This window comes from Dermacentor silvarum, chromosome 1 (assembly GCF_013339745.2).
Source record: "Dermacentor silvarum isolate Dsil-2018 chromosome 1, BIME_Dsil_1.4, whole genome shotgun sequence".
Lineage (NCBI taxonomy): Eukaryota > Metazoa > Arthropoda > Arachnida > Ixodida > Ixodidae > Dermacentor > Dermacentor silvarum.
Genome location: NC_051154.1, coordinates 183,359,197 through 183,381,959, shown reverse-complemented (window position 1 = coordinate 183,381,959; position 22,763 = coordinate 183,359,197). Strand labels below are relative to the sequence as shown.

Genomic DNA, 22,763 nt, shown 5'->3' with positions numbered 1-22,763 from the left:
AATGTATACAGAATTTTAACGCGACAGCGTTAAGGGCCCCGTGTCTCAGAACATCCGGTGTCGGCGACCGGCGTGCGATGTCGGCTCGGTGGCGGAGAAAATCATCCCCAGCCACCCCGACCGCGCAGGCCCTCCACGTGGTGCAAGGTTTTGGCGAACAAAAATTGAATTTCTTACAGTGAAATCTGTCATAAAAATGGTAAAGTACGTCTTAACCATTCGGCGTCGGATTGCTTACCATTTTGCATCGGATTATAATTTGAATGTACGAGAAAACCTAATTCGGCTAAGAGAAAACTCAAACACAAATCCCTTTTCCAGCATTTCTACCAGACCTACACCCGTGCGCTTGGGTACTTTACTTGTGAAAATGATATCCAGATGGTGCTTGCATCCTAGGCGGATCAAATTGGGACTTCACCTGCTAATTTGTTTTGGACGCGCGCGCTTCGGGGCAATAGCAAAGAATTAATAAAATAATAAAAAAAGGTGCTAGGGCCTTCACATTTTAATATAAGACCACTTATATTGCCCCTGGAAAAATGCCTTTCCAGCAATGCATTTCTGTTTAAAAGTGAAGCCAACTTTAAATGGATCGGTGTAGGCTTGGTATTTGTAAGCTGGCATTCCCACGTTCAGTGTTGCAGTGAATGAAGCCCACTTGCCGGATGCAAACAATGCGATGCGAACGGGTCCCGATAACGCTGTCACACAAGCCCGTCACTGTCTACGCTGTCTACTCTTATAGGCGAAGCTTTTTAAAAATCATCTGTGGCAGATAGCGCAATTCTAATCCTCACGGCGGCCGCATTTCAATGGGGGCGAAATGCGGAAAACACCCGTGTGCTTAGATTTAGGTGCACGTTAAAGAACCTCAGGTGGTCTAAATTTCCGGAGTCCCCCACTACAGCATGCCTCATAATCAGATCGTGGTTTTGGCACGTAAAACCCCATAATTTAATTTAACAATTCTAATCCTTACGCTGGATTACTTAAAGAGGTGGAAAATACTTCCAGAATAAATCAAAATATGTAGTTGACTAATTAACAAAATTGCACTAATGAAGTTTATAATTAATTACTTGATGGCATATATTGCAATGCATATGTTAATTGTAGCCAGTGAATTCGCAAGGCATATCCATTTGGAACAAATCCTCAGGATGACACCAGATGCACAAGTGTGCAACGAAATACACTGGCTTCCAGTAACTCTTCTGTTTCGATGCATAAAACGGCGTTTTCTTTAAAAAAGCAAGTGGGACAACAGTGCATTCTTACTGCAAGTTAGAGGGCGCATATCTCGAAACCAGTGCCATCTTCAGAATTCGTTACAAGTCGATGAGTCTTGCAATCTCACCCGCTACAATTCGTGAATTGGAATTTGTGCCATAATATAATTAGTAAAGAACTTTGTCAAATTTTGTTAATTACTCCATTAGGAATTTTGATTTTTCGTGGAGGGTAATGCTCGTCTCTGAGTGATCTATTTCATGGGTCAGAATTGTGCTTTCTGCCATAGTTGATTTTGAAAAATTAGGTATGTATAGTATAAAGAAAAGCACCCTAAATATTCACTAGTTGAAAAACCCCAGAAGCTTTTGAAAGATTTTTGGTAACTAAAATCATTGTGGGAGTAAGCATCTGTAATTGAACTCATGGACCTGTACATTGTAACATTCCATTTCATTTTCCTTGCATTTTTATCACTCATTACTAGAGATGGATGTATAGGCACTAAAAAATTATGTTTTTGGCGCTTATAACAGGCACTAAAGTTGTCATTGAAGGCATGTATAGGCGCCGAATGTCTTTTAGGCATGTATGGTCTTGCACACCCACTTGTTCAGGTCATACACACAAACGCAGCCTAGGTTCCCCCCCCCCCCCCCCCCCCCCTTATTGGCTATGGGCCTGAATGTGAGGCAGTGAAGGCCTTTAAAGGGTAGAGGAGGGTATGGGATGGGGGAGTCTTTTGGTGACTTGACTGGGTGGCACCAGTCAGGTCACCAAATGCATCATCTTTGCATGAAAGTGGTCACCTCCATAGAAGAGGTGGCTTCTGCTGTGGAACAGAGTTGGCGTTGCCAGGCCAAAGCACTGCATAAATTTTTACCTGTCAAAACAGCCGAGCAGTGCGCCATTGACTTGGAAATCACTCGAGCGTTGAAGATTTATCATTGAAAAAAGGCAATGGCAGAACAGCACAAAGCTTCTTGTCATGCAAAGGCACAGGCTGAGATGGAGCAGCATGAAGCTACACTTGAAGTGTTGCAGCCTACAACTAAACAGTAAAATCAAAGAATAAGCTATGGCCATTCACAGTTACAATATTGGAGGGTTTTCTTTTAGGCATGTATGGGCTCAACGAATGAGAACTTCCACTGTGCATCTGAGAATAAATTAGGTTTTCTAAGGAACACAGTCCACTAAACCCCTTTTCTCGTGAAATTCACTTTATTTTCTCAATAAAGCAGAATGAGGCAAGGTATGTAGATTACAAGATTTATCTGAAATTCAGTATGACTTTCAGTATTATAGACACCATGAAAATACTTTTGAAAGCAGTAACAAACAAACACCATTTCAGGAGGTTTGGGTTTCGTGTTGCGCCTTTTTTCACTGAGTTTGTATAGAGAAAAGGAACACTCAACAGCACAGAGCCGAAGTTAGGTGCACATACTATTTGTATTTTATATGTCAATGAGCCAACACCCTCTAGAAATTTAGAATGTTCACTGGTCAGAACATTTCAGTTTTTTCAGTACTGAAAATTCAGAATTTTGTCCGAGACAGATTGAAGTTTTGAACTAACTCTTATCAACAACAAGTCCATTGGGGATGGTGGCAAACCTTTCCTGAACATCCAAAATAAGCCCCACATCCTTGGTCAGGGTTGCACCCGAGCATTCATGTTTCTCGATGATGTTGGCTAAAAACATGAAGTGAGCGCACAAGTACGCTAAGTCGCATTCAAGTGTGTCATCACATAGTGCAGTTTCAGCCCATCATGCAGCAATGCTCACGTCTACTGCAAAGCTGTTAACAGTGCTTACACTGGCAAAGTGTTAGTAGTAATTAACCCAAGTTCTCCAGTGCATGATAACATTTTGTTCAAAATAAGGCTGGGACAGAAGACACACAAAAAGAAGGCTTTTTTCGGCTCCTAAAATTTGATATGGGCACCAACATTGAAATAGGTAGGTAAAGGCACAATAAAAGTGCCACTAAGATGTTTTTATACTTTTAGTTTGTGCTTATATATAAGTTAGATAGGCATGGTAAGGAAGTAAGAAAAAAATAAAAATGGGCATTTTGCCTAAAGTTCCAGTCTCATTCATCAAGCTGAGTGGCTGATGCTAGTGAAAACGGTGGCATGACGGATGCTAAAAAATGAATTGAAAATGAAATGGGGTTTGCTAATGGTATTATTTATAGATGCTTACTCACAAATATTTTCGCCACCAGAAATACAGTGGAATCTCGATGATACGAATCTCACGGGGTCACGAAAAAAATTCATATTAGCCGAAATTCGTATCATCGAAACACAATTAAACTAGCTAAATTAAAAAGTCGAGAGGTGAACTCATTCAGGCACACGTACGTAAAAAGCATTTACAGTATAGACTATAGACCACTTATAACGTAACCGCTTATAGTGCAGAACTGGCTACAACGCGGCCTTTTCCGACTCCCGTTTACCCTCCTATAGAACTCCATGTATACGCATACCGCTTACAGTGCAGCTGCGTGAGACGAAATTGAGGCTTCCGCGGGAAAATCTCGCCGACAAGGGCGGTAGCGAGCACGAGGTGCGCCCACCGATGGGAGAGGAGATCAACGAGGGCGATGCGGAGGAGGAGCATGAGACGTGGAGCACGAGTCCAAGGGCGATAAAGTCACCGCGCGCCGTATGTGCGAGTGTAAGTGCGCGGGGGACGCGCGCCTTCACGGACAGCGAATGCACAGCGGGGAGCAAACGCGTCTTCCGTTGCGCGAAAGGCCGTGGGGGTATGGGAGGGAGGGGGGGGGGGGCGTCGCTGTGCTGCGGCACCAAATGCGTATCTTGCAATCGCGCGCAAGGGTAACCGGCGACGCAATCTCCCCACGCGAAAGGAGCAAAGCAGGAAGGTAGCGCGGGAAGGAGGGAGTGGGGGGGCTCCTACTCTGCCAACAAATGCGTTCTTGTACTTTGTGCCTGTGCCGGCTGTCGGTGTTGTCGCGCGCACCGTATCTTGAAAGTCATCTCCACACAGCTCTGACCTTTGTATGCGCTGTGCTTACGCCGCTCAGTTTCCGTTGAAGCGATAGACCGCACGAACCTTCGCTTGCTGCAGCGGCCGCGCGTGGGGAAGCGCGGCCGCCGCAGCGAGCGAAGAGCCAAAATCAAAGGCACAAAAGCAACAAAAGCGCCACCGCTTCAAACTCTTCGCTCCCAGTCGTGACTTCCGCGCTGTCCGGCGCCGCGTCCGCGCCTCCGCACCAAAAGAGAAAGGGAAAACGCGCGTGACTGCGCGCTGTTCTCTTTCGCGGTCGTCGGTGGGGCGGCGTTTATTCGTATCAACCGACGCGGGTCGAAAATGATTCGTAACAACCGTTCTAGCACGTTGCAAAGTAATGGGGTTCGGCTGGGAGCTCAGAAAATTCGTATAATCGGGAAATTCGTATTAGCCGTGATCGTATCATCGAGATTCCACTGTATTTCAGAAGCTTTTGGAGTTTTTTTTTTTTTTTTGGCTCCTTAATATAGAACTCTCACTCTAATAAAATCCTTAGTTTAGCAGAGTGTTAGTTTAGTAGCATGGCTGCAGCTGAGTCAGTTACAAAGGGCAGAAAGAACGGCAACTGAAATGAATTTTTAGAAAATACAGTCCCTACATAAAACCTGGGTAATAGTTCAGCATTGAAGCACAGTGGCCATTATTATGAACGGAATGTTGTAAATGTAACATGATATTGCACATGCACATACAGGAGAGAGAAAAGCTGTAGTGAAGGCTGCATTTAGTGCCTGAGTCTTTTGTCATATAGCGCTGTGCACATCATCACTTGCCGCCAACGCTAGGCTTCCATCTTTTATTGACTTCCAATGCTGTATAGCAACATCTATACTCAATCTCTTAGCAATATGTGCGGCTGCGATGTATGCTACAGTGAGCACTGGCAGTACTACTCTGTCTTACCTGCAGTTCAAAAAAAGGAAAACGCTTCTTTTGCCATGTGTCACACATCAAGAATCTTATACAGTTGGATCCTTGCTATTCCTGGCCACTAGGCTTCAAGATTAGGACATGGAACTCCCTCATTATTTTTTCATACCTTATGTCTCCAAGGCAAAGGGAGGTAAAATATAATCATAAGAAATATATGGTCATTACCAGAGCTAAGGTTAGGAAACTTCAAAACATGGTCAAGTTGAGAGTCATTGTATCATGGTTCGATTGCTTGAGAACGAATATAATTCTCATGAGCGAATGTGGCAAAAAGAATAATTAGGTAGGAGAGAAGAGTGCAACAGCTAATTACTTGGAAGCAGAATAGGACAAAACTGTGGATGGAGATGCTGACACAGTAGTTTGAACTGTGCTCAGTTCTAGTGCCTTCATTTGAATGTGCTAGTAGTCTAGTTGGTTAAACATGTTTGTATCGTGCTGCCTTGCTCTTCAAGCAACTGTACAAGTAATACACATGCAAGGCATGCCCAAAAGCTTAAAAATGACACATAGATAGTAAGAATTAGCACAAACAGGGGTATACCCAGGAAATATTTTTGGGAGGGGTTTTGCGTGGACAGTCGTCAATCTCCTCTTTCTTTCTTTCCGATCTCCTCGTCCCTTTTACACACTTGGACGCAACGATATGACATATATGTAATTTGTGCTAAACAGTATATTGCCGTAGCGATTATTTCAGGGAGTGCTAGAACCCCCTTACCCTTCCCCTGGTTATGGCCCTGAGCACAAACACAAACTTAATAAAGCCTAAGTAATGACAAATTTATGGTGTCACATTCTGCAGAGGCTGTACATAGCCATTTATGTCTCTGGCATACTTTGGAACTGGCGGCTGGTAACAGCTGTTGATAGATAGTCTTATGACCATTCTGAAGGTGATGAAATACTTAAAACATTGCCGTGACTGGTATTTGAGTACCTTGAGTACTGCTCTTGAACATGCTGAAAATGAAGAGAGCTTTACTTCCAGCCTGGCCTTGCAGCCGTAAGAAGGTGACTGGGCACCAGTTTTCTTTGCTGTCACGAAATTTGAGCCAGCTGTTTGGGTTCTTGGGATGGTGTCAGCCAAGAACACATGCAACAGTTTGCGTCAACCTTGTTTTAGTACACTGCTTATTACTATCAAGTGCAGGTTAAGCACAGCGTCGGAAGGAATCACATGTTAGCTTTTTTGTTTTGTTTTGTTTTTTCTTTTTTGTCAACGTCTGGAAACTGCAACTTCAGTGTAAAACTTTGACATCAAATTATGGGTGATAACTCCCCAGTGTCTTTTTTTTAATTATTATTATTATTATTATTCACAGGAAAGTGGCTCGTGTGGTGAAAACAGCTGAACCAAATAACCCACTGACTCCTGTTATGTCTGCCATAAAGAGTGCACTTGGTTTTCCCTCGGAACATTCCAAAACCCAAACATCAGTGCCACCTGGTCCTGGTAAGCTTTCTTAACTCTTAATAGAACTTCTTCTTGGGCATGTTGGTGGGGTTTACTGAGTCTTGGCACCGTGCGTGCATGTGTGTGTGTGTGTGTGTGTGTGTGTGTGTGTGTGTGTGTGTGCGTGTGCGTGTGTGTGTGTGTGTGCGTGTGTGGGTGGGTGGGTGGGTGGGTGGGTGGGTGGGTGGGTGGGTGGGTGGGTGGGTGGGTGTGGGTGTGTGTGTAGATGTGTGTGTGTGTGTCTTTCCTTTTGTATGTCCCATCTAGTGCTCAAAAACCATGTTTCTTAACTCTTTGCTGGAAAAAAAGAGAGGGTGTGAGCAACGAAAAGTGGTTAACCAAGACCGTACCATGTGCACATCATGGGATCAGTGAAATGAACTTGAGTGGAAAGTTCATCCTGCAACGAATATACCACGTTCATTGGAACTTTATTTCAGTGTCCATGTTGGTGTGCGACGTTCGGCTGCATGCATTCCCATTTGGCAAAAGGACAAGTGCTTTCACTAGTGAACACATGCACTTTAAGCTTAGTATAAAGAAAGTACTTATTTGATGCAGGACAATTTAGTGTCCTCTCATGTTAACATAATGTTATCCACCGGCTAACCATGTGCAGCATTTTGGAATCAATATTGTTATACTCAACAAAGTGGAATATCATATGCTAGATGCCATAACTCCTCGTGATTTCTGCAATGAGGAACACATTCGAATCCCGGCCGCAGCGGCCGCATTTCGATGGAGGCGAAATGTAAAAACGCCCGTGTGCTTGCATTGTAGTGCACGTTAAAGAACCCCAGGTGGTCAAAATTAATCCGGAGTCCTCCACTACAGTGTGCCTCATAATCAGAACTGGTTTTGGCACAAAAGCCCCCATAATTCAATTCAACATTCTACATAATCTCAACACATTTCAGCCTTTGCTTTGGGTGCAACGGGAGTGTGCATTTATGGAACCATGCAACTTCCTGTCCATTTTGTTTCAAGTTTCCTTTATTTGCTTTTTCTTTCTTTCATTACACTTTTTCTTTTATTTAAGTTGCTATAGATGTTGTTAATGCAAATGCTTGTATGCTTATTATTCATACATTTCATAATAAGGGGTCCCATTTCAGAATTGTAATCTGGGACTTCTTTCTGGGTACTACTCTACAATGTCAAGATGTATGTAAAAGACCAATAAAACACTACTAATACTACCAGGCAATTCGCGGTAGGTAGGTTCCTGTCTCGCCTCGTTTCTGACTTCTTCAATAAATAAAGAAAATTCTTTGTCAAGTTTTGGGATTCTAAGCAAAATACCTCAGCACATTAGCTCGATGGTCAGATTATTAAGCCACAGATGCATACATTCTTCTCCCATGCCTATGCCAACTTTGAGACAATTTTCATCTGTGTCACGTCGCAAAGCAACAATTTGCTTTTAAAATCTAGAACATGTGCATGCGCATCAGTTTCCATTATCAATACAGAGAAATGGAATGTGCGAAAAACTGTCAACTCAACTACCATCCTTCACGTGCGTCACATCGCATAGCATCAAGTTGCCTATAAAATCGACAGTGCTCCAGTTTCCTCCATTGTTTCTTCATAGCTACTAGTCCTTTGAGAGGGTATGTGACATTGTAACGTCTCTGGGTTCAGCCCAGGTCGTAATGGAACGGGTTGTGATGTTTCAATGCTGGAGTACAATAAATCAGTCCTTATGCCATCGCCGTCACCGTCATACTGTCACGTGCACATCACACACACAATTGTTCACCGTACAGAAACATGTTGGTCTGCAAGGTAACTCATTGCAGAGCACCAAAATAATGATGCTGGATAGTCAGCTATACTTGCAAAATGCTCCCCATAACATTGATTCCCACAGCACATGGGATCTGCATAATATTTTTTCCAGGAATTCGTGCAAAATGTCAACCGTAAATGCAGTTTTCTTCTTCTTGTAATAGCTAAATAGATTTCTTCATGATAGTGTGTTTGTGTTGACAAAGCGAAACTACCATATTAACTCACTTAGGCTGAAGCGAAGGATTGGACTGGCAGGTAAACAGCATGCATACGTATGATTATAGTTGTGTCTTAATATGCCTATAGTTTGTTTCTTGCGTCCTTCATTGCAAGATTATGCATTTTATATCCTAAATGTGGTTATGCATCTTGCATTAGTAACACATAAAAATGTATTTTCCAGTTTTTATTATTATTATTATTATTATTATTATTATTATTATTCGTTCTTTCTTTCTTTCATTGTTGAGAGTGCAGCTATTACATGTCCGTGGCCGTTATATGAACCTATGTACTTAATGTTTTCTGTGCCTGGTGAAACATGATTTAAATTTTGAATAGCTTCCTAATACTTTTCACTTACTTCTATGAACATTTGATGGCAGATGGCTTAATGCTGTATGCCATATAAGAAACAGCATCATATATGCGTTTTGCATGTCTACACAAATTAGGACAAACGCAGTATGGCTCATAGACTATCTGCCTGTGACCACACTTTTAGCTTACCTTCAAATTTGTTCTTAGGCTGCCTGGGCTGCAACACCCTCCAGGTAAAAACCCTTGTAACACCATTGTAGCCACAAAAGGTAACTGCTTGCTTTAAGATTTCCCATATATGTTACTCTTACCCTTATAATGAAACAACACCGTATGTCGTAAAATGTTACTTTAGCCAGAAAGCAATCAGTGATTGCCTTAGAATTGGTAATGTCAAGTCGTACTTTGGTTCTTTCAGTGGCTCAGCACTTGCTAGCCCACGTTCTGTTCTGCAGCCTTTTTGCCTGCTCATGTTTTTCCAGCTTGAGCAGTATGGTTTGACATTGAAGTACTTTTGTATGCAGTCAGATGGCAGTGGCTCTCACTGTGCATTGTCAACTGGGTCATGCTGCAGGAGGCCTACATGCTGTGCCAGCAAGCCCAAGTGAGCCCCAGTTTGAGCAGCTGGTGCAGGTACTACACCAGCTGGCCTTGTTCGCTGCCCAGCAAAATGAGTTCCAGGGTGTGTGTGCTACGTACACGCTCCAGATCCTTGCTGGCACCAAGGATGGCATCACAGTTCACGTTTGCTTCGACCAAGGTATGTCAGGGCATGACCATGATTGATCTGCACACTAAAACTTAGCTGCACAAAGTAAGCATAACTATGCAGCAAGCTTGGAACTTTTGCTAGCCTAAGTGGCGTAGCCCAATACTTATTTCGGGGGGGGGGGCTTCTCCGCCGGCTACAACCAATCCTCCCCCTCCTTCACACCTCTATTTCTCTATCTCTCTCTCTGTGTATATATATATATATATATATACAGTGGCGCCTCGTTGATATGATCTTTGTGGGAACCAGAAAATAAAATGTATCATCCAAAGCAAGCCCCAAAACGTAAGAAAACAGGCTTACTTGGTGACAAACTCGCTAGCAAAGCTTCCTGTGGCGTCAAGTGATACTGCTCCTCATAACACAAGTGTTATGCGGAGCAGCATCACGACACCACACGAACCGCACCACAGCCAACACACTTTTATTGAACAACGTTAAAACAGCTCGTCAGTTTTTGTTGAACTTTCTTTTTTTCAAAGTCCGTAAACAAGTTCTTTTGAAAGATAACAAGTTTCGTGACATAGCTATGGAGGTCACGGCACCATAAGGCCAAGAATTCCGAAACAAGGGAACACCGTAGAGGTCTAGGGTTTGACGAAAACTCGTCTGGCGAGGAAAGAACATGGCTGTATAAACGTACACTCGCCAACTGAAGAACACAAAAACAACAGATTGACATTTCGGCGCCCAGTACGGGTGCCTTGTTCACAGTGAACGAATGCATGGTGATCTTTATTATATATGCGTCGGTAGACGTAAGGCGCTTGTGTACAACTCGGGGAGGGGGCCCCGTGTCCGGTTTATTCTGTTAGTTGTAGATTGTATGCAAAATGATTCGAGAAGCAATCGGAATGATAATCTCTTCTCTCTTTCGATGATGGAAGCCAAATGCCAGTTAATACTGTGACCAGTCTTCTCATGATGCTCTGCTAGGGCTACTGGGCCCTGCCTTACGTCTACCAACGCATATATAATAAAGATCACCATGCATTCGTTCATTGTGAACAAGGCACCCGTACTGGGCGCCGAAACGTCAATCTGTTGTTTTTGTGTTCTTCAGTTGGCGAGTGTACGTTTATACAGCCAGGAACACCGTAGAGCAGCGTGACACAACGAGAGATACTACTGGCAGACAAGGGCAGGCGCTTCATTCAACCACATGACCGCATGAAGCTCTCGCCTGAAAAACTAACCAAAACAAGCGCGCACGAAAGCTGACGCGGGCAGACGATACTATGAGCACGAAAATAGCGCTCAGTCGGGTCCGCATGAGTTTCCCCCGCCACGGCCGGTCAGAAGACGCGCGCTTCCTTCCTTCTTGAAAGAGCGAGCGTGTGCCTCCAGACTGGCCATGCCCGAGCATATATCGCTGAAGGGGGCAGCTCTCTTTGGGTGCTTCACTTGCGGCTCGTTTGCCGCCGGGGCACGCGGCAATTTAAATCGGTCCAAGACCGATTCCCCCACGTCACAAAAAAACCTACTTCGCGGCAGCTTTTGTGGCGCGCGTTTTGCCACCGTCAGCGCGCAGCACGCATTTCTCCGCTGGTGTCGCCGGCCCTTAACACGTTCATGGGTCGTTGGAATGTAATTTAATTTAGTACACTTGAATATAAAGCTACGAGTTTCAGAGATAACAGTTTGAAGTCGTATCATCTAATTTCAAGTGAAAACGCGATCGTATCAACCGCATGATAATACTTTGCTCCTATGTAACGAAAAAAAAAAAAAAAGTATCTTCCTGAAAAACGTATTACGCAGAATCGTATCAATGAGGTTCCACTGTATTGACCCTTTTCGCAGAGCAGTTTGTTCTCGAGAAACGAGATGGCGCTTTCGGTAGCGCGCCATACGTTGCCTCAGTGAAAGCGCACGAATACGAAATCATCAGCGCTTCTGCCCTGTTTCTGTGCCATCAGCTGTTGGAAATGCAACTGGGTTTTCGCTCACGCACTGCGCTCCATTCATGCTGCAAAATGTGGAACGGTGGATTGAAGATGTGTGCAGTACTAGTTCGCTGCAAAAATAGTGATTAGCATATTAAATAATAGAATGAATATGTGTGACCAAGTTCACGGACCGTTGCTACATACGGACAGCCTCTGTTGCCGGCCCGACTCAATGTATGACTTTCCTCGGGGATAAAAAAAAAAAAAAAACACTTATCCACCAGCGTTATATCGCTAACCTCCAAACAAAAGACTTCAACCCCAGGATGTCGGCAAGAGTGAGTACCGCTCGTTAAACAATGATAAAGGGAGTACCGCCACTTCCTGGTATAGTAAGTTTCGCGCAAGTTATCTACACATATCTACGCAAACTAACGCACTCTATCGCCAACGTATTAAGTATGTGTGACTGAGCGAACACTTGAATCAGTGGGCCAAAGCATGGATGACAGCGACTACACCAACGACAGCACACTAATGGCCGAAGGTGAATGTTTCGTCACGGTCCACAGGAGTAAGCAAGTTACCAGCAATACTACATGTTTGCTACATGCTATTACAAAGTACAGAGCAGCTATGTTCCAAGCCTTGTGTGCAGCAAGAACAAATCTATTGCAACTGAGCACACCGGCTAGCGATTAGGCAGAAAATAATCAGATAATGACCGCACCGACGAACTTTACCGAGTCAGAAACGGACAAGCTGCTCCTTCAAAATATTTCCCCAATAAAGAACTAAAAGCAATATACTGATCCTGATGCAATTCGTAAGCGGAAAGCTTGGAATACATTTTTAGCCTCGCTTTTAGAACAAGCACCGTATACGCTGCTCGCACCGTTTGGACAAAGCTTAATGAGCTCCGAAAGCGCTTTTACATGTCCTCTGAAACTCTGGCCAAAACTTCGTGTCGTCCACCCTGTTAGCATCTACGATATCTCCCGAAACGGAGGTTTCCTGAGCTGCGGCGGGCGTCATGTACATCCATTGTAAACACGGAGGCAGCTGAGGCAAGCACTGGACGCGTCACCACGTGATCAAACATGGCAGCGCCTACGGGATCACCACAAAAAGGGTCAATATGCGCAGTAGAGCTCTGCCGATACATTTTTCACGGGACCGTAAAAACAAAAAATGAGCCGAGAAATGGGAAAGATTGAGAAATAGGAGTAGTGGTGAACTGCACACAATTTTATTTTACTTCTTGCGTTAAAGAAAAAAAGTCAGTTTTACCCAAGAGGTGAAGCATCGATTCCGACGCTTTGCCCCCACCCCCAGCCTCCCTTCGGACCGCCACTAGCCCTCGACTTTCACATTCGACTTTTCCCTTTCATTCATGTCTCTCTTTCTGAGCCCGTCTCCTGAAACTTTCTGTGCCGTGGAAAAGAGTTGGGGGGGGCTATCCTAATGGCTACCTGCTTAAATATTCGCTCATAGACCCTCTTTTAGTATTGTCTAAATGGTCTATTTTTCCCTTCCTACGGCCCTTCAAAGCGCAGGTTTTCTGCACTTAAGCTGGCTCCACGATGGAAACCTTTTCTCTCTGTCTCTTCTCTGTACAAAGCACTTGTGGTGCCACAAATTTGTGTGGCATTTTGCGATACGCTTTTGCTGAGATGGAGATGGCACAAAGATTATAGAGTTAGACTAAAATCTTGCTCACATGCATTTGGCAGTCAGGCATAAAGGAGGAAAGTTTCCAAAAAGAGAGAAGCTGTGAATAAAAAGGGTACAAATCCAAGTGATAGCAGCCTTGTTTTGTATTTATGTTGTACACAAATGGTAAATGACAAAAACAAATTGCACATCATCATTGGACTTCTTCATCATCAAAAGATTCATTGCCTTAGTTTTTCTGAAGAGAAAATTGTGAAACACCAAAAAATAAGTATTTGGGGTACATGCAGGACTAGTTCACTTTAAAGAGCTTAAACAAATAATAATAATAAAGGGAACAGAAAGTATTCACGCCTGCTGTTCAGTTGTAGAGTTGTTTAGTAGCTACAGTCGAATCTCGTTAATTTGAACACGCTTAATTCGAACTGCCGGTTTATTCGAACTGAATGGGGTCCCGTTAAAGTTATATGTATTCCAATGGGCGAAAACGCCTGGTAATTTGAACGCGAAAGCATTTGCGACGGTTAATTCGAACATACCGCGCACCGACAATGCTCTTAGCAGCACGCCAAATCACGCGGCGGCGCCTCGGACCGGCATTGCTCCGACACCGCGCGGTCATAGAGCAAAAGCTCAGTAGAGACCCCTCAATGCCACGTGCAAAGGGGGGAAAAAAAAATACCGTGACGTAAATTTCACCCTCTCTCACATGGCAAGATCGCCGTTTCTGCGTCGTGCCAATTAGAGTGTACTAGACAATCGTATTCTAGTACACTCTAGTGCCGACGTCTCAGCCACACGGAGAAAATGCCAGTGAACCCTCCTTTTTAAGATTCCTGTATTTTCTAGTCATGTGTTGACCTTGCACGCTGCAACTGCTGCGCAGAGGGAAGCAACGGCGGAGGCCCAGTCTGGCCAACGAAACTGCCCACTCTGGCAGACGCTCGCTTCCCAATAACGGCAGGAAACAAAACTTCAGGGAGAGGGCTAAGCTGGCGCCGGCACGGCGGCGGGCGCGCACGGAGACAGTCGAAGGTGAGGGAGCTACGATGCAGTTGAGAGGGAGGGCGAGGGGAGCGACCGTGCACCGAAGCCTCTGCTACCGAAACGGCGGAGTTGCCGAGGCCAAATCCGCTTCCCTGCTGCCCTCCTCCCTCATCTTCGACGATCTCCGTGCGCACCCGTCGCCGTGCCGGCACCGCCCACTCCCTGAAGTTTCGTCTTCTGCCGTTATCAGGAAGCGAGCGTTTGCCGGCGTGGGCAGTTTCATGGCCCGCGCTCGCAATGCACTTGCGTGCCGCGATATTTCATGACTCGCACCGTTCGTGAATCGTGCTATGATGCACGGATACTTCAAAATTATGTCCTTCTTTTAATTCGAACTTCTTTTAATTCAAACAAATTTTCGGGCCCCTTCGAGTTAGAATTATCGAAATTCGACTGTATAGCATTCTTCCACTGAACAGAACATTAAACACTCAATTACTGGCCACCACCACTGCATTTTGGTGTGAGCAAAATGATAAGAACTGCCATGTATTGAACTGAGATTTCTGTGTACTGTGGTGAACCTGAAGTTGTCAAAATTAATTCAAAGCCACCCATTGCCCCATCACCTAGGTCTGTCAAAATCTAGCAATTATTATTATTATTATCATTATTATTATTATTATTATTATTATTATTAATATTATTACAGTAAAACCTGGATATAACGAACTTGGCAAATTCCCGAAAAACGTCGTTATAAAGAGGATTTCGTTATATGCAGGTTCGGCACAAAAATTCAAAAAAGAAAAGCTCACCATATTTACTCGATTCTAACGCACCCTCGATTGTAATGCGCACCCGTTTTCCGTGACCAAAAGAGAGGGGGGAAAAATCCTTTACAGTACCGTGCACCTCATGCTTTGGAATCACTCATCCTTGGAATGTCGCACCAGGTACTGAATGTGTGTACGCGTGTCGTTTTGCACAAGCACGAGGCGTCGAAACAGAGAGTGAGCGACACGATGGCGTCGTAGCGTCATATAATGTCACGTAGTGTCAGGTTAGTGAAGTGAAGCGCAGAGACTTGCGCAGTAACCAAAGAGTGGTGCTGCCAGCGCGTTGAAAAAGAAAAAAGTTGTTTTTTTTTTCCTTAGGCAACATCAACTAAAAAAGGAGAGTGCCGGCTTGGCGGGCTAGGCCAGCTGCAGCAAGCGGTGGGATCAGGTTTGAATGAAGGGAGGGGGAAAGGTCATGCCCGCGGCGGCAAGATCGCCGGGTTGAGGGATGCAGGCCCGCCTCGCACACGCGCGTACGCACGCACACGTGCACTCGCTCTCGCCTCGCACCAAGCGCGACGCCGCCGCTTCGCATTCCGTCGCGGTGGAGAAGGGGCTTCCGGCTGTTGTCGGCGGGGAAAATTCTTTATTTCGAGGGGGTCTCCCGCAGCCACTTCGTTGCGTAGAGGTCTCAAATACATGTGCTTCTATGGAGTAACGGCGAGGAATAGGAAAACTTTGTTATATCCAGGAATTCGTTATATGGAGGTTCGTTATAAACAGGTTTAACTGTTATTACAGTGTAGACCGCTTATAACGTAAGTTGGAATTCGTTATATGGAGGTTCGTTATAAACAGGTTTAACTGTTATTACAGTGTAGACCGCTTATAACGTAAGTTGCCGGAGTCGCGAATATCCGCACTATGAGCGGTACCGCACTATAACCAAAGCAACAATTTTCAAGGCCCGCACATATGCAAAACATGTGCACCGAGCCGCCACGCGTATGCGACAGTCGAGGAATGCGGCTAGAACGTTTGCATTCAATTTACAGTCCAATCTCGTTAATTTGAACCAAATCACGCAGCGGCGCCTCCGACCGGCATTGTTCCGGCACCGCAAAAGCTTAGGAGGGACCCCTCAATGTTGCGCGCGAACAAAACAAAAAAAAGGAAAGAAAAAAAAATGCGGCGGAAATTTCACCCTCTCTCAAATGGCAAGGTCGCTGCTTCTGCGTTGCGCCGGAACGTGCGTGTACGTACTGACGTCTCAGCCACGCTACCGTAGCCACGCGCAGAAAATGGCAGTGAACTATGCTTCCTCTACTTTCTAGTCACGTCTTGACCTTGCACTAGAGTGTACTAGAATTATCAAGTACACTCTACCTTGCACGCTGCAGCTACGGCGCAGAGGAAAGCAGCAGCACTGTCCCAGGCCAGGCAACGAAACTGCCCACGCCGGCAAACGCCCGCTTCCCGATAACGGCAGAAAATGAAACTTCAGGGAGCTGGCGCCGGGCCGGCTTGAGGGGCGGCGCCTGCACGGCGGCGGGCGCGCACGGTGACAGTCGAAAGTAAGGGAGCTATGAGGGAGGGCGAGGGGAGTCACCGAAGCGGCGGAGTTGCCGAGGCGAAATTCGCTTTCCTGCCGCCCTCCTCCCTCACATTCCACGGTCTCTGCGTGCGCCCTTCGCCGTGCTGTGCCGGCGCCGCCCGCTCCTGAAGTTTCGTTTACTGCCGTTATTGTGAAGCGAGCGTTGGATGGCGTTGGCAGTTTCGTGGTCCTCGCTCGCTATGCGCGCCGTGATATTTCACGACTCGCACTCAAGATTCTGGTTTCAGCCTGACTGGCTCTTCGTTCGCACCACGTGCCCTTCTCCTCCACTTCGTCTCTCTTTCTTCCTCGAGCATTCCTTGGGGCGCCCGTTTGAGGGGAGCGTTCGCCGTCTCCGCTGACTTCCGTACTCCCAGGCAGCCGCACTGTAACCGGTATTTCGTTTCCCGCAACTGCACTATAAGCGATACGTGTATACATGGAGTGCTATGGGAAAATTAGCGGGAGTCTGAAAAGACCGCACTATATCCGGTCCTGCACTGTAAGCTGCACTATAAGCTGCACTATAAACTGCACGCCATGGTGTCATTGCGAAGGCAGAGAGTTGTTTCCAAAAGCGGAAGTCGTGGCGTCTATGTTAGCATCCAAAATGAAATTTAAACTGCACGCCATGGTGTCATTGCGAAGGCGGAGAGTTGTTTCCAAAAGCGGAAGTCGTGGTGTCTATGTTAACATCCAAAATGAAATTTAAACTGCACGCCATGGTGTCATTGCGAAGGCGGAGAGTTGTTTCCAAAAGCGGAAGTCGTGGCGTCTATGTTAACATCCAAAATGAAATTTAAACTGCACGCCATGGTGTCATTGCGAAGGCGGAGAGTTGTTTCCAAAAGCGGAAGTCGTGGCGTCTATGTTAACATCCAAAATGAAATTTAAACTGCACGCCATGGTGTCATTGCGAAAGCGGAGAGTTGTTTCCAAAAGCGGAAGTCGTGGCCTATGTTAACATCCAAAATGAAATTTAAACTGCACGCCATGGTGTCATTGCGAAGGCAGAGAGTTGTTTCCAAAACCGGAAGTCGTGGCGTCTATGTTAACATCCAAAATGAAATTTAAACTGCACGCCATGGTGTCATTGCGAAGGCGGAGAGTTGTTTCCAAAAGCGGAAGTCGTGGCGTCTATGTTAACATCCAAAATGAAATTTAAACTGCACGCCATGGTGTCATTGCGAAGGCGGAGAGTTGTTTCCACGCCCCACCTCGCTGTAGCCTTCGCAGTGCAAGGCATTGATGAAGGAACGGGGGCACAGCGGAGGTCGTGTTTGGTTGCCAATAACTCCGCTTCTGCTGAACGCATTGAAGTACTTTTTGCGGCAAAGTACATCTGAAATAGCCTATTTTCACTTCATATGTCTTTCTTCACTTCGATAAAAAGTGATTCAGGGCCCCTTTAAAAGAAATTTCAACTAGAGAACATCATCGCAAGGCTGCTTTTATTAACTGTTCTGTGTTTTTATATTCTTTGTCCTTTTACGTAGTTATTTTTCATAAACACCTGCACACATTTGATTAACAAAAGTTTGTAGTATGTCTAGGAAGGTCACCAGGCAGGGTGTGGGCCCTTTCACAAAATCGTGCGGTGCCCTTGAGAAAGAGCAGCACAATCTCAGATCCATGGTGCACAGGTGTATGCACTGGGCAATGAAGCATGAAATATTTGAAACGTTCAAACGCTTCGCATTTGGCGCAGGCACTGGGGCTTGCGTGCCATAGCCACTGCCAGTGGGCACCAGTCTACACACAGCCTATGCGCAAGTAGAGCACAATGGCTCGCTGCCGGCGTGTGAGCCTGTGACTGCTGATGGGCCTCAGTGGGTTTCCCTTAGTAGCATGGTCATCTGTATGTTAGGCAATGAGGTGCTCTCATATGGCCTTGTGTGCATGGCTGCAGGAACGGCACAAGTGCTCAGTGGGAGCTCACGCACCGCAGCCGCAAGGCGATTGTGATGCCCCTGGAGCTGGAAACCCACTGAAATCGAAGCCCCCCCTCCCTCCCCTGTTGCCAAATGCCACAATGTTGTGGTAAGTGGCGTGGAGTAGGGGGGAGAGGTAGCTTGGTGCTTGAAGCCTGACACGTGTGAAATGGGAGTTCGTTATTAGTACACATCTTGTAGGTGGTGGTTGAAGTTCCTGCAGCAGGTTCAAGCTCATCCTGAGTTCAACGAGCTTGGCTATGGTAGAGGAAGACTGCTGATCGAGTCGACCGCTGTGGCTGGAATGAAGTGCCAGTATCGTAGCCGCTGCGCTAGCACTGTTGTGCTCTGACAGGACTGAGCCGTCTGTGTATACTTGAAGGTGGTTTTTGAGCTCCTTCAATAGAACGGCTCTCCTCAGCTGCTGGCCTGACATTGCGCATAACTCTGTGTGGCTGAATGACGCAGTGCACAGCGTTGTGTTGTGCATTGCAGTTACATGTACAGTCAACAACCAATTTTTCGGAAGCCAGATTTTTCAGACATGCTGATAATTTGGTCTCCATTGCAGCACCGCCATGCACCTACGTACACCATAGCGTCAATGTAAAGAACGTCTGAAATTTTGGAAGCAAAAGCATTTAGCCATCCGATTTTCCAAATTTTTTGCCGGTGACCGCAGGTCCGAAACGGCAATAATCAAACCCACCACCACCGCCATTTTGATGATTTCACCGCCTTGAAATGGCGCTCTCGCACGCAGATCTGCTAGGAGCCGTAGCCACCACCGCGGCAACACTAAGCCTGCTGCTTTGACATTCGCTATGAAGCTTATTGCTGTTTGGTGTTGTGTTTTTCATTGAAAGAATTCGCCACTGTGAGCAATGGTGCTGACTCCGCCTTTGTAATCCTCGCCGATGGCGAGACGCGTGGAAAGCACGTCTCGTTGCACAATACCCGTTCCCAAAGTCAGCTTTGCCGCATTACAGCGATGTTACTATGTGAAGCATACGTGATGTATTGCGGTGAAGCCCTTCATTTCCTTCCTCTTTGTCCTTACTACAATAGACTACTACTACTACTCCTAGTATGTCTGTGCACCGTCATTTGACTTGTGCCCGTATAATCTAGCAGTGCTGCTGTGCTTCATAAGTGTTGCGGCATTTGAAATATGCACTGTGCAGCCTTTACTTTTGATTTTTGAGGGCCTGAAAGCATGTCTGTGTGCTTGCTTCTTTTTCCCCCATGGCGTTTCATATAGCTAAAAAATGTGCATGCATCTTATGATGGGGAAAGGCAGGCATTGCTTTTGAGGTACAGATGCCTAATGCAAAACAGATGCTTATTTCTGCTTTTATTGCTTTATAGTCTGGAATTTCACTGGACTATAGCACAATATGTCTAGTTTTCTTTTTATGCTGTCTATCCCTCCTACACCCATGCAATGTTTGTAATTACAGGTAGTGTGGAGCTGGTTCGTGGCAGCGATTTGGGCGACAGAAGGAATGCTGATGTGACACTGCGCCTCTCTGCTGATGATCTGACCTTGATCTTATGCGGGAAGGAGTCTCCCATGCAGGTGTACATGGGTGGCCGCATTCAAGTCCAAGGCGATTGGTCCTGCCTGCGTCGTTTCATGGGCGTAATTGACAAATGCTCTACCGGCTAGAAGTTGCTTTTTTTTTTCTTTCAGGTCAAACCATTCACTTCACACATTGCAGCTTTTGCAATCTAATATTTAGCAGCAATGTGAGCTGTACACTTTAGGGTATCAGCATGCTTATGCTGTGCATGCCGATTTGCTGTACGGTGTGTTACAAGCATGTAATAGCACTGCTAAACTATGAGAACAGAATATTGTGAAGTAATTCTTTCATCCTTGGTTTCTGTGAAGAAACTGATCTGATGGTAGTGTAATGTAGAGGAGTAGAGCTTGTTTCAACAATGTCTAAGTCACAATGTTGTAGTCATTGGTGTACTTGCCAGCACATGTTACATACCTATGCAGCACAGCTTCTTTTTATGTAGTGGACTCCCTTTAAAACAATCGCTTAAGGAACACTGAATATTCATTTGTCTTATCAGACATGCATCTGAACAGTAGAGCACCAAGTTTATGCTACACACAACAAGGTGCCTAAATATTCTTAGAGAATTGGTCTAAACAGAAGTCGTCTTAAAAGGAATTTACTGTATTATAAACTGATAGCGCTGCACTTGACAGAAAATTGGTGTCATTTTGTACTTCCCTTCAAAACCCGTGATTTGTGGAGATTTATTACAATTAAAAAAAATCAAAAGCTCTTTATCAGTCAAAATCTTTTTCATTTTGCTAAAAACTTGTAGCGTGAGCATATTTAAGCAGATCAGTGGTGTCATGCTCAGACATGCATTGCGTGCTAGCCATCTTGGTGGTTTTATTTTGTGTCATGATTTCTGAAATTTAGATAAAATGTGATCTGAAATACTAGCAATATTTGTAGTGATATGCACATTCCATTCTTAGTTGTGTGAGCACATACCCAAAGTTCACTCTCACTCTATCAGTGCTCTCATATACCTAGTCACTGCATTGAACATTGTTGGAAATGTTGATCTCAAGGAGAATATGCTTCTCATTTTAAGTTGTGCACATCTTAATATCAGTGTTTTTTGTTTTCTGTTTTTTTCTGTGGAAGTTTGTTATAAAGCTTTACAGTGCTTACATTGTGAAGATGTGGGCACTTTCAGGTTTAACACCTCATTCTTCGTCCATATTTTAGCATCTTCCATCAAGGACATTTAAAATGTATCTTCTTGTGTGACCATGTTGGATCGCAAGTACTGTGTTGCCTGAGAGCCACTGCCATCATACAAAAAGTTATTTCTGGCTTGTGATAGAGCATGGTCAGAACTGTGTGCAAACGATTCATTTTCATATTTATTTATTTTTTCTTTATTTCTTAAATGTGTATACCCTTGCTTTATACAGTATAGACCACTTATAACGTAACCGCTTATAGTGCAGGACCGGATATAGTACGGTCTTTTAAGACTCCCGTTAATTTTCCCATAGCACTCCATGTATACGCATACTGCTTACAGTGCAGCCGCGTGAGACGAAATACCAGTTATAATACGGCTTCCGTGGGAAAATCCTGCTGACAAGGGCAGTAGCAAGCACGCTTCTCAACGAGGTGCGCCCACCGATGGGAGAGGAGATCAACGAGTGCGATGCGGAGGAGCAGCATGAGTCCAAGGGCGATAAAATCGTCGCCGCACGCCGTATGTGCGAGTGAAAGCGCGCGGGAGACACGCGCCTTCATGGAGAGCGAACACACAGCCGAGATACAGGCCTATTCTAGCCACTGTAGCGGAGAGCAAACGCGACTGCCATCGCGCGAAAGGCCGTGGAGGTACGGGAGGGAGGGTGGGTGACACTGTGGCACCAAGTGCGTATCTTGCAACCGGGCGCAAGGGAAACTGGCAGCGCAATCTCCCACGCAAAAGGAGCAAAGCGGGAAGGCAACATGGGCGGGGGGGAGGGGGGGGGGAGGGAGGGGGGGGGGGCGGCTTTTACTCTGCCAACAAATGCATTCGCGCCTGTGCCGCCTGTCGGTGTTGTCGCGCGCACCGTATCTTGAAAGCGATCTCCACACGGCTCTGACCTTTGTATGCGCTGTGCTTACGCCGCTCAGTTTCCGTTGAAGCGATAGACCGCACGAACCTTGGCTCGCTGCGGCGGCCGCGTTTCCCGACGCCCGTATTTTGACAGTGGTTGTCTGCGGTCATCGAGTCTATTCATAATTGCTTGTGCGCGTTGACACCACGCTTGTTAATTCAGTTAGTAAGTGAATGTGTCAAGTTTATGCAGCCGATAAAACTACTATCCCTATATACTCCTTATAGCTCTCTACTAATTTGCTATCGCAATCGATGCTCCGCCTTTCGGGCGAAACTGCAACATTTCTTTTCTTCAATTATTACTTTGTCTGCTTCATGCGAAGATCGTGGGTACTTGGACATTAACCTTTCAACGTTTGTAAATTTAAACGGATGCAAAACTCCCAGTCGCACGCTTCGATTTTCGGATACGCGCGGCTGCTTGGTCTACATGTTTTGCATACGTGCAGGGCTTGAAAATCCTTG

At 45.5% G+C, this 22,763-nt stretch overlaps 1 protein-coding gene across 1 annotated transcript in view; it reads left to right on the top strand.

Moving 5' to 3' along the window:
- The window catches only part of LOC119436505 (stomatin-like protein 1), a 62,127-nt gene extending 40,106 nt beyond the window's left edge, over positions 1-22,021 (top strand). Inside the window, exons 7-9 of the mRNA XM_049658234.1 lie at positions 6,542-6,672; positions 9,584-9,769; positions 20,096-22,021. Coding sequence (XP_049514191.1) covers positions 6,542-6,672; positions 9,584-9,769; positions 20,096-20,304 — 526 coding nt within the window. The 3' untranslated portion in view covers positions 20,305-22,021. The remainder of the gene's footprint in view (positions 1-6,541; positions 6,673-9,583; positions 9,770-20,095) is intronic.
- Positions 22,022-22,763: the final 742 nt, after the last annotated feature.